This window comes from Condylura cristata, unplaced genomic scaffold (assembly GCF_000260355.1).
Source record: "Condylura cristata isolate star-nosed mole 26May11 unplaced genomic scaffold, ConCri1.0 scaffold00015, whole genome shotgun sequence".
Taxonomy (NCBI): domain Eukaryota; kingdom Metazoa; phylum Chordata; class Mammalia; order Eulipotyphla; family Talpidae; genus Condylura; species Condylura cristata.
In genome coordinates this window covers 18598679-18611175 of record NW_004567116.1, presented here as the reverse complement: position 1 = coordinate 18611175, position 12497 = coordinate 18598679, and the positions used below count along the sequence as shown (strand labels likewise).

The window sequence follows — 12497 nt, the reverse complement described above, 5'->3', positions numbered from 1 at the left end:
GAGATTCATTGAGCTTAGGAAGAATTATTCCTTTGCTCTTTGAACTTGATATCTGACCACATATTTCTTTTTATGTCAGAATTTTTATGAAAGTGTGGAAAACTTAATAATTTTAAATGCTGGCAATGAAAAAATACAATGTTCAGTCTAAGACAGAACTGTAAGCACATGCTTACAAATTTAATATAGGAAAAATGAATCCACAAAAACAGGGGACTATGAGTTTATTTAATAAAATTCAGGGGTTCTACATCCAATTGTTGTCCTAAGCTCTTTTTAAATGCTAACTTATTTGATCTTCCTCATACCCTATATGGTTGGTATATCAGCATCTCCATTTGACACATGAGGTAACAAGGGACAAAAACCTGAAGGGACTTTCCCAAGATCACACAGCCAATAAATGGTAGGATTTAGATCTAAGGAGTCCTCCTCCAGTTACCAAACTCCTAGCCATCATGCTATGCTGCTTATTCAATAAAAGTAGTGCAGTAAAAATTAAGTATCAGACCACACAGAGTTGCATTCAAAGGACCTGAGCTTTGGAGGCAAATGGATCCAATTAGTTATGTAGTTTCAGTCAATTCTCAGCCTCAGCTTCTTTACCTGCAGAAAATCAGAGGTTCAGGACTCACATGCACTCACACAGTGCTGACACAGAGTAGGTACTCTGTATGTGTTAGCAGTTGTCACCTACATTATTACTATTTAAATAGACCTCCAAAATTGATAGAGATCAAGCTATAAGAAACAAGGTGTACAAGTCCATCAACGCAATGAAAAGTTTTCAGCCTTTAGCCAGTTTTTATGAAAGGTGCTGATAGGGGTCTTCTCGCAGGTTAGGCCTGAGACCAAGAGGCATGGATGAGGTCAGCTGGCCGGCTAAGTCTTACTGACATCACCTTGTTGTAACAACACTTTTTTGAAAAATCACACAACAACTTTCCCCTATAACCAGTGCTCTCCTTGAATACTCTTAACTCATTTAGATTCAGTAATTTAGTTTGTTCATTTATTCAGAAATTATTCATTGCAGACACTGTTCTAGGCACTCAGAGGGAAAGAGTCAAGACAAACAAGATCCCTATCTTCATTTAGCTTTTCCAGCAATGTAAAAGATAATGTGAATAGAGCAGAAAATTAGTGTGTGAGTATTTGGACATTTAAGCTTGGAATTTGATAAGCGTGGTTTCTGACAGGAAATAGAAATATAGTTTTATATCTGTGAAAATTTTGTCATATAATTAAATATCTATAGATAAGAGAATTGCAATATCTTTACTTGAAAAAGCAATACCAGAATAAAAATATATAAAGTATCTATATCTCTGAGATTGGAAAAACAGCCAATCAGTGTTCTTACTTTAGTTATTAGCATTCTGTCAGACTTGTACAGTAATGATTAGTTACCCTTTATTGTACTTTTGGCAAGCTTCCCATGTTTAATTTCATTGTAGTGAAGGAACACATAGTTAAGGAAATTGCAAAGAGGGGAAAAAGTTAAAATAGGGAAAATAATGACATAGATTCAAAATTGATTTTCACTTACAAGACATTTGCAAGTAGAGTAGAAAAGAATTGTGTTTGTTTACATTTGAAATATTTTCAGTTCAATCTCACAACTTTGAACTTGGAATTTTTTTTAATTTCCTTTGGGTTAAAGAATATCCATAACAACAGAGGAAAAGATAACAAGCATACTTAGAAACATTTATAAAAATAAGTTCTAATATTTGTTAATACTAAAATTAGCCATCAAATATATTTTTGAATGCCTAAAGCAAGATTGCTGTAAGTAATAGGATAACTCATAGTGTCTCTTGCTAGATTATAGTTTTATTCAGTCCAAAGACATTGTATTAAAAATGTATGTGAAAATGGCTAAGCTAAATATAGAGTTCGTTACATGCTGAACTATGGAGTAAAGTGTCGTTAGAAAGAGCAGAGCTGCGGACGTTCCCCCCCCCCCCCCCCAATACTCCGGCATTACTCAGTTCCCAGATCCCTGCTGTGTAGTTGTTCCACTCGCCAAGAAGCCTGTTAAAGAGCCCCCAAGAGCATGTGTACAGCCCTCCATGTTAACAGTTAATTGGTGAGGATGGCAAGATGAGAGGACAGCCGAACATGTGGTCTCTCAGACTCAAGCAGTAGACAGACCTTTAGTTATAATCACAGCAGCTGCTCACATTCTCACAACTCAACTGTTCAAAACTCTGCTGTCGAGTGAAGGTTGTCATGGACTGGAAAAAAAAAATACATCTAAGAAAAATAACTAAAACCCTATATATATTATCTTAAGCATGAGAATATTATTTCAACTTCTAAAAACTGTAGGTTTCTATATCGTTCCAACTAGATTGAACGTTTTGCTGCTTTTTTCCCCATTTACTGTTAGAAGTAGAAATGTGTGTGCAACCTTAGAAACTTTGTAATAATTTTTTTCACAAAATAACTTTAAACCCATTTTAAGGTACAATTTGATTTCCATGTCTAGCAAGGTATGAGACTTTTTTTTCTTATAAATAGAAACTAGTTTACTCTCCGTACAAATTGTTACCTACCTCCAAATTAAGTGCCTTCTGTATTCACTTTAATTTTGTGGTTTTTAATTTAATTTTCTTTTCAATTCCCAGTGACAGGTACTTAAGTATAGCGTTGACTGATAATATCATATATTTCTTTATAGAAATTAAAACTTAGTGTCATTTTTTACTTACACAATCAGTAAGGGATTGATTTGAATATTCTATGGATTATAAGCACTTTTACCTAAAATTACCAGGAAATATTGAAACACTTAGAATTGCAATTAAAATAGGTAAGATTGTTTTTCTATATGTTTTCACACCTCTCCTTTCAAAAAAGAAATTTTACTTTTTACTAATTGCTAATCTAGATAAGCTGTCATAATCTATAACTAAGGAATTTCTAAATGAAAGTCTAATACATTTCTCATTAGCTATATTGATACTTGAATGAAAATATCTTTGACATTTTTGATGATAAAATACATAACATTTTCTCATTCTAAAATCAGCCTAAGTATTGCCAGCATTTAATGTACTTGCTTATAAAACATTTCTTGGTAATATATTTAGATTCTTTTTATTCAGAAAAGATTTCAGATTTAAAAGTAGCCTATAAAATGTTTACTGATCACCATCACCACTTTATCAATTAATAGCCTTACTAATTTATCATATAACTACTTTTTTAACAATTTGATTTATTTGGATTTGTTTTCAGATATCTTATTGGAGAAAACTGACACCAGTATGTTAGCTTATACCAAAGAAAATTCATTTTCTGAAGAAGTACAGAAGAAACAGGGGCCTTGTTATAATGATATGTTGTTTGAAAATTAAATGAGGTTTTTTTCCATGTGCTATTATAATTGGTATATTTTCAAATTAATCTACAATATTAATATATTGAAACTTTGGACCTACTAACTTGAATGATACAGAATGTTTCAATGTAAAGAAATTCAAAACAAACCTATCCACATCCAAAAACTTTTCACATGCTGTGTGATGTTACCAGTTAAATTCTGAAGTCAAGCAATGAACTGCTTTAGAACTAACCACTGATAAGGGATTATTAAACATGGCCTCCAGTCGCCTGCGAATTTCTCTCGGTGTGAAATCTTTTTTCAAGAACTAAGAATAATTGTTTGTGAGTTTACAACTATAAAATTTTGGAAAAAATTTAGTGTAATTGTTGATGTCATTATAAGAGGCATACCACCACCTACAGTCATAGAACAATGCAGTCTTTAAAATAGATTTCATTATGGAGAACTTTACTTTAAATGATCTTCTTACGTACAGTTTATTAAAATGAATACTTAAAAACCAAAATTATAGATTTACTCTCTTGATCAGACTGCCAATTAATAAAAGAATAAGTCTGATATTCTGGGTTCAATTTTTCATGAATCCCTTAAGAAACTTTCAACTGAAAACCTTTAATTTTCTATCTCTTCTCAGCTACTCTGAGCTATTTTTAAAAATTAACATATTGAATTTTTTTAAGAAATTTTAATCAACTGAGTTATGTTAACTTCATTTTAATTTTATAACTTATTTGTCAAATTCCACACTTTGAAAATGGTAGTTTCATGTAAATCTGCTAAGTTGTAAAAGAATCTGTTTTCTTTGCTTTGGGGTTTTTTTAAATGTAATAACAAATAATAGAACTGTCTTTCATTTCTTCTATGTTAGCTTGGGATTTATGAATTCTAATAGTTCATTTTGCTCCTGTTTCAGATTGTATATTGTATCTGGTTAATTTTTTTAATGAAATAGTAGCTTTCGTGCATTATACATATATATTTAATATACTTTTCTTAATCAGGATGACTGAAATTTCTAAATCAAGCTAGCTGTAAATTTCTGTCAATACTGGGCACTAGTAGCAATGTATGTACCATTTTGCCTTTGTGTTACTATGCAAACTAAATAAGAACAAGATTTTTTTTAATTATCGGTAAGATTCATGCGCATCTTTAAAAGAAAAGAATTATCACTTAAAGATATTTTATTATACCTAACCTAACCAAAGCATATTTACTAATCCATAAAAAGAAAAATTTTGGTTTTAAATGCTTTTTTGCTTTCTCTAATAACTTTATAATATGATAGTTCATATTGTGATTGATAACTGTAGTTCCTTGTACCGTTGATGGTTGTTAAAGTACAGTTGAAACAAAATTTTCAACTGTATCAGTGATAGAAATAGTAAAACAGCTCATCACGGTATGGAAATTGAGTCATCTGTTTGGGCATATGGAATCTTTGGCTGCTGGACTGCATAGTCTTTATAATGCCCAGTGTCCAGGCATGGGCACAACTGTTTGGGGAGCACTAGTGGGGAGGGCCTCTGTACTAAGTCAACTTGAGCATGATGGAAGAATAGAAGGGGAAAGCTCTTGAGCATTGGTTTTATTATAAACTGTCCTCTGGTACATTACCTTTGTGTATAGAAAAGGAGTACAAGTATTTAATTTGCATTTATTTTACAAATAAAATTACTGAGTTTTTTGTCTTTGCTATCCTAAGATCTGAAAATACCTATGAGAATATTTTTATGTAGTTGGATATATAACTTCCCTGTAAAGAAAGATTATTATCTTTTTATTATCTTCAAAAGAGGAGGATACTTATTCTTTAATGTTAAGATAAAACATGCTTGTAACTAATTATGATTTAAAACTGTTTAAGAACCAGGTCATATCTTATATCCTAACATTATGTTTTAGCCCTTTGCTATTAATTACATTATTATTACTATATAAAGAGTTCCTGCTTCTTTAATAATGTTTTCACACCCTATGTAGTTAATCTTTAATGTTGGGGAGGACAAGGAGAGAGATTAAATTAGCCTTGTAACCTCTTTCTCTTCCAGACTGATGATGGAAAATAAAAGCTCTTAGCCACAAAATGTAACACTTAGAATTAATATTTAATTAGACTAGCAAATTGTACACTGTGGCTGAAAGCTTCCAAAGAGTTGTTAGTGCCACAATTGACCTACAGGTTTAATAATAACTCACTTCTAGAGACAAGTGCCAGTTCAGCATAGTACAGCCACTGTAAGAAAGTCCTGAGAGATTAAAATCAGCAAACCAAATGGCAGGCAGGGATTCCTGGGATGGAGCCTTCTGGAAAGCTGGGAGCTGGAATAGCTTTTAAGCCAGGATTCAGATGAGAACAGTGGGTGAAAAAGCTGATCCCTCCTGTTCTGGGAGCTTCTGGTTGTAGGCCAAAATCTTAGAACAGATTTTTACTAAATGTTCTTGCTGCAGCTATTAACTTACATTGAAAATCAAATATTGAATAATTTTTTCTGTAAAATTTAACACATTTTTTGTGTAAACATTTGTTCTTAATTTCTTACATATTAGTACATAATATCTGTAAACTCAGATCATTAGATTATCAGATAGGTTTGGCGCTGTACATCTATGCTGTTTTGCTGTGACATGCTGTTTCCTTGTTCCCTGTATAGTTGATTTATATGGTTCATTTCTATAGTATTTCATTATGGGGCATTATGCAGAACCCAAGAAAGAGGTTGTAAAGTCTATGGACCATGAGGTTTTTTTTCCCTCCAGAATGTATATATATACATATATAAAAGTATATATATGTAGAGAGAGAGAGAGAAGAGAGACAAATATAAATCAAATTCATTCTTAATTTTTAAGCATCTTATATCACAAAGGCAGTGTCACATTTGCTTATGATGTGATTAAATTACAAGATAAATAATTGGACCTCCTAGTGAAACATTGGAGCCTTAAATTTCTAACAAATTAATCTAATAAAAACATAGGATACCATGAGTTTGAAAATGTGCAAACACAGAACAGCCAACTAAAGAAGGGACATCTTACATAATTTATTAGTTAAATTTTAAATAATTAAAGAAACCAGTCATTAGTTAAAAATTCAAGCAGGTGAGAACCTTGCCAGCAGAGGGAGTATTCCTGTCTTCCGTCAGGTTCCCATCATTTTCCCACCTGCCCCAGCTTTTTTCCCAGCCAGTTTCCCATCTGGACCTGGCTCTATCAGCCTGTTCCCAATGACAGGCTATAATTTTATACTCAATATGGGATTATTCTAAGCTGATTTTAAACTTTAGTGTCTTTAACCTACAACTGCATCAGAAACATCAGCTGGATTCTCTGTTTGATATTTGGATATTAGCAATTGTTTTTCCATGCAGGCTATGAGCTTTTGGATATCTGTGAATTGTATTTTAAGGGTTTCAAGTATAAATGGTAAACAACAAATTTCTGATTTGGGGGTTTCCCAGAAAATATATTTAACAAAGAAAAATACAAACATGGCTATGAATAATTTCCATAATATGCAACTAGATGAGTGGCATATAAATACCTAAAATTAATTTTGAAAATCGTACCACTATTTTGTCCAATCTATTCATTAAGGGAGTTTCTCCAGTTTTTCAAAGAATGATAATTTTTCAGAATTTGTAAGTTTTTAAAATTTTTTTAGAGAATAGCCCACGGAATAAGAAATAAAACTGATATAAATGTTTTGCAAAACATGCAGTATTTGAGGCCATGTAAATGTAAATATTTCTAAAAATAACATCATATGTTCTAAAAAGAAAAGTGATTCAATTTTAAAGAACCAATGTTTTCATACCAAAATATAGAATACCAACTATCTAGTCAAAGAGAAAACACAAAAAATGTGGATCCATTGCTTATTCCTATTAAAATTTGGCAACTTACTCAGCAATTTCTGTTGCCCTGAGGTTAAGTATATTTACCATGATGATCCTTTGTGAATATGCTTCAATCATTAGTAAAAAGAGACAAAATATGTTTGTTTATTTGTTTTATTAGCATCTGATGCTGAGAGTACTTAGAATTATTTTTATTTGCAGAAGTGTCTTTATATTTTAAAATTTCCTATGTGAGTTTAAGATTCATTATTAATCTAAGATTTAAATTATACCTTTGTTAATTTAGTATAGGTATTAGTATTTTCATCTGATAAAACTATTCTTTCTTAAGATCAAAATAATTATGAACAGAATTATGTTCCTCACTATCAAATTTTTTAAACAAAGTAAAAATCTAAACCATGAAAGCTCTGGAGAAGGTTGGGGGAGGCTTATAAAAGGTTATTTACTTAGTATAATTAATTTTATTATCTTACAGTCTTGATCTCTTTAAAACACAGGCAATAATAAACACCGAAAAATAAGTACATCATTAAGTATCCCTAGATTTAGTTTTTATCCAACTTTATTGTTTGGATTATGGTCAAAGAAATGTGATAGTTCTAATGTATTTGCATACTATGAATATGATTTTTTTATAACATGTTGTAACTTGAGCTATAGAGTAAACCACAATTGCTTTACTGGTATAGTAACCCATGCCCAGTATAACTCATGGGTATACTGGTATAGTAACCCATGCCCAGTATAACTCATGTCGTATATTTCTTTAACTTTTTGGTACTTTGTGAGGTTGTAGTCCCAGGTCTCATATATATGAGTCATAATCAAATGGAAGCTCTTCCCTTCGTATTATGTTTGCTCTCTTAATGTATATTGAGTAATGCCAGAAATATTGGAGGCATTGCAGAAATGCTTTGTATCAATTGGTTTACTTGTTTAAAGTTTTTGAATAATTACAGATGATTAGTTAATAATTACGTTGTATTTTCTTGGTAAAATCTTCCCTGGAAATATACTTTGTATCAGTACAAACTGTTGCTTTTATTACTGAAGTAGTAAGATCCAAGAAAGTAAAGAAGCTCTCAAAGTTTGAGATATTTTAATTATTACTTGGTTACTCTAAATAGGTATTTCAACTATTTTTATTAGAAAATGGAGGAAGTTCCTTATAGCAGTAGTTGTATTTTTATCTATTCACAATGCCCATAGTTTTGACTATGAGCTTTGATTTGGAAAGGATCGTTAAATTATTTAAAATCCACTTAATGGATTTGATATATCCTAATAAAAAGAGGTTACCATTCTGTGAAAGCAAGCAGGAAACATTTAATGAAACCAAACAAGGAACAGTCAAAACAAAACCTCTGAGGTTTTTTGTGAAATTAAAATTGGAGTACAAAGTTAGCCAACTGGACAATCTGATTTGCCTTTTTTATTTGCAACAGCATTTGACATCATTTGAATTTAAATATTAATTAGGAATTATACTGCAATAGAAAGTTTTAAGAGCCTTTTATGCAACTTAATACAATGCTATTTGAGACTGCCAGCAAACTCTTAAAACTCCTGGACACTGGCTCTCTTCTCTTCTGGCTTTCCTCCTAGTCATGTCTTGGCTACTCTCCAGAGCTGATGACAACTTTCACCCTGGAGTGAAGGGAGATTTGTGTAGTATAAGAAGGATTTTTGAGCCATCTTAGATTTTTATATCCAGATGGGCAAGGAGCAGGGGTGGTAGTATCATTGTATATTCTTGGGTTATGTCATCATGCCATGCATACACTGTAACCATTAATTTACTCATACTGGTGAATCCCAAATATCTTCACTCAAATGGTTCTTATTGGAAACTATAATGTAACTTCAAACACAAAACTTACTTAAAATTTATGTTCTGTAATTGATGGACAACTAACTTTACCTCTCCATTTACAACTGCATGTATACTATAAAGCAAAGAGATTCTACACCTTGGCTATTAAAATAAAAACACTTAGAGTCTATTAAAAATAGATTGTAGAACTTCCAGTCTCAGTGCTTCTGCTCAGATTATTTTACAGAAGCTATCTGAAGCAATATTGCATTCCTCCTAAAGAAAATCGTGATGATATGCTAATAGGATTTTTAAAAAGCTGTTCGTTTTAGAACCTTATACTTAAATTCACCTAACTTTGTCTAGAAGGCTATTTAGTGTTAATATTATGGTCTGAAATACTGTTTGACTACAGAGGTTTTAAGTTATGATTACATCAATAGACTACTTTTGGAGATAGAAAAGTATATATACTACTACTTTAACTTAAAAAAGTATATTTGTACACTTACTGCCCAGATTATCTGTTATGCCCCTACAATTAACTAAAAAAATTAAAAGGAAGATCTTCACTGAACTGAAGTGTTATTCATATACAGAAGTGTGTGCATGTGTAATTTCTAGTGTTTTTTATTCTGTAGGCATTTTTCAGATACCTGTACAGCTTTCACAGTCTGGCTTGCCACATTACATAAACTATTTACAAAAACTACTGTGCAGAAAGTAGTAAGGTCACTGCTAAGTATAATTTATTTCATAATAAACAGTTTATTCTTTTCTCATCCTCATGAAGATTTTAAAAATAGAATGTAGGTTATAAGGTAAGTGATGTAAAGCCATAGAACTTAGAAACACTAAATGAAATGCACGAAGGAGTTGCAAGATTCTGAAATCTAGGCTATGCACATTTCTTATATTTGGAATTTATTAGTTTTCCTCTGCAAAGAAAATAATTTTTTAAATCTCTCACAAATTGCCATTAAAGGGTCTATAATATTTACAAAGACTTGTAAATTTTAAGGAAAGAAACACTCCTTGAAACAAAGAAAGGTCAGATTGGTTATTCAAACAAACAGGTCCTTGCTTACATACTAATAGAATATAGGGTTAATCTCATCCTTAAGACTTACAATGTCTGATACACATATAATTGAGAAAGCCTTGGCTTATTCATTGAAATCCTGAATAATTGCATTCTAACAAAAGTTGGCTTTTATCATTTTAGATTCAGATACTTAGATACATAGACTTAGTCTACTTATAGATAAAAGGAAATCTGACCTTTTTGATTAAGAAATATTGTCAGTAGTCTTTATAAATGCTTGTTCATCTGAGGGTCCACAACAGGAGTACTCTTCCCAGTTGAGTTTATCCTAAAAATGAAATGATAGGAGCCTGCTGGTTGTTATCTAAGATTCTTCTTAATGGCAGAACCACATGGTTATTCCTCATCTCCCACTTGTTCTCACCCTCTATAACGCAAACCAGCCACACCCCACCCCCACCCTAACATTGTTCAGTACTCAGCACAATGAATCATTTTCAAGTTGACTCATTGTGAACTGTCTCCCAGCTGTTGGAATGTCTGGCAGACATTTTTGTTTGGGTGAAGAATAACTGGCTGAAACCCAACCTGGATGAGTTTGATATAATGGTCTTTGGCTAAAGAAATATTGGGAGGAACGTGTTTAGGGCCTCTGAAACCCCTGTTTTTCATGGAGTAGGACCATCCCCTGTGGCATAGAACTGAAAATAAGGAATCAATCTGGATTATTTTCTCACCATTGAATGAAAAATTACCTTAGGGGGAAAAAAACAGGCATTTCCAAATTGTTTGTTCTTCTATACTTGGTGTTCACATGATTGAAAGTATTAAAGACAATTAAATATAATTATTTTTACTAGTTCCTTTAAAGAATATTGATTCAGTGACTGAAGCATTCTTTATGCAACACTCATATCTCCTTAGGGAGATGTTTCAAATACTCCCCTTAGTGTGTCTTAACCAGGCACTGCAGCATAATGTTTAGTGTCAGAGGCTAACTATGTATTTCATACTGAGGCAGGTAATACTGATCAGCCTTCTTTTATTTCTCATTCTTACCCAATTTTTATAAAAAGATTTAAGAAATTGTAATTCCAGCAGTCTCAGTAGTCAATCACATTTTCAGAAAGGGAACATCTTTGATTATATATGGACTTTTCTATAACAGGGAATATAGCATCAAGCTGATAAATTTTCTTAATTGTCTTACATTTCCCATCCCTTTTTAAAATTATTTATAAATTAGTAGACATTACCAGTGTATAAAATGAGTTTCAATATTATAAAATTTTATAATTTTTCAACTTATCTAGATCTTTATTGTAAAAAATTTGTAAGATGTTCTCATATATAAACATTTTTCTCACCCACTCCTATCAAGGACTAAAAAAAATTACAGAATTTTCATTAAATAAGGCAAATCTACAGGGTATTTAATGATTATAATTTTGATGATTTTATTTATATAGCCTTGAAATTATGGGTATCTTAGAACTTTGCTACTTGAAATGTTGTTTTTTACAATTCATTATTTAGCAATATTATTGGTTATGTTGGAAGAGAAAAATGGCTATCCATATACTGCTACTCACTTCAGTCATTTATTTATATTTATTGTAGCAGTATTTGAAAAGAAAGAATAGAAGACTCTAGAGCCAGCCATGATACCTTTTAGCTAGACCCTTTGTGTTTCTAATATGATACAGAAGACCTCAGCTATCATAAGATTGAGACCTTGCTCCAGTCGACAAATGACAATGGAACCTTTTCTTACACATTATGATGTACTAGGTACCTGATGTCTATCAGGTTTTCCAATGAGTAATGGATAAAGTAACTGGAAAAAATAATAGAAGGTAGGAATAAAGGTTGTCTTATCTCTTGAGGCAAAGGACTTGAGACAAAAGAAATAACATCATTTCCTACCAAACCTAAAGTATAACTCCTCGGTTCTTCAAATTAGAATAATTTGCCTGTATGTGCTAGAATTTTCATTTAAGCATCTATTGTCATCTAATTTTTAACCTGTGGCAGTTTTAATTTTTAAGTTATTTCTTTATGTTAGTATATTGTCTGCTCTATAATTTGTTCATGAGATGATTTTATAGTTTTAAATACAACATTTCATTTCCTTGTCTTACAGAATAAAGCAATTATTGCCCGTGTCACAAATTTGTCAGATACAGTAGTTGGTCTGGAATCATTTGTTGGTTCTGACAGAGAAACCAACCCATTATATAAGGACTATCATGGTAAGCTTCTTTTTTATAAGAGAGGAGTATGTCCTGGTTGTTCCTCAGATATCTGGAAGCATCTTGTCCTTTCATATCTATTTTCACGTAGCATAAATTTTATCTTATAATAAATCTACTTATCTATTTTTTATTTCAGGACAGTTTTCCATGACAACTTGTCACC

The 12497-nt window shown here is 31.7% G+C and overlaps 1 protein-coding gene across 1 annotated transcript in view; it reads left to right on the top strand.

Moving 5' to 3' along the window:
* ELP4 (elongator acetyltransferase complex subunit 4) overlaps positions 1-12497 on the top strand; it is a 182598-nt gene that overhangs the window by 59926 nt on the left and 110175 nt on the right. Inside the window, exon 8 of the mRNA XM_004682956.2 lies at positions 12223-12331. Within this exon, the coding sequence (XP_004683013.1) occupies positions 12223-12331 (109 nt within the window). The remainder of the gene's footprint in view (positions 1-12222; positions 12332-12497) is intronic.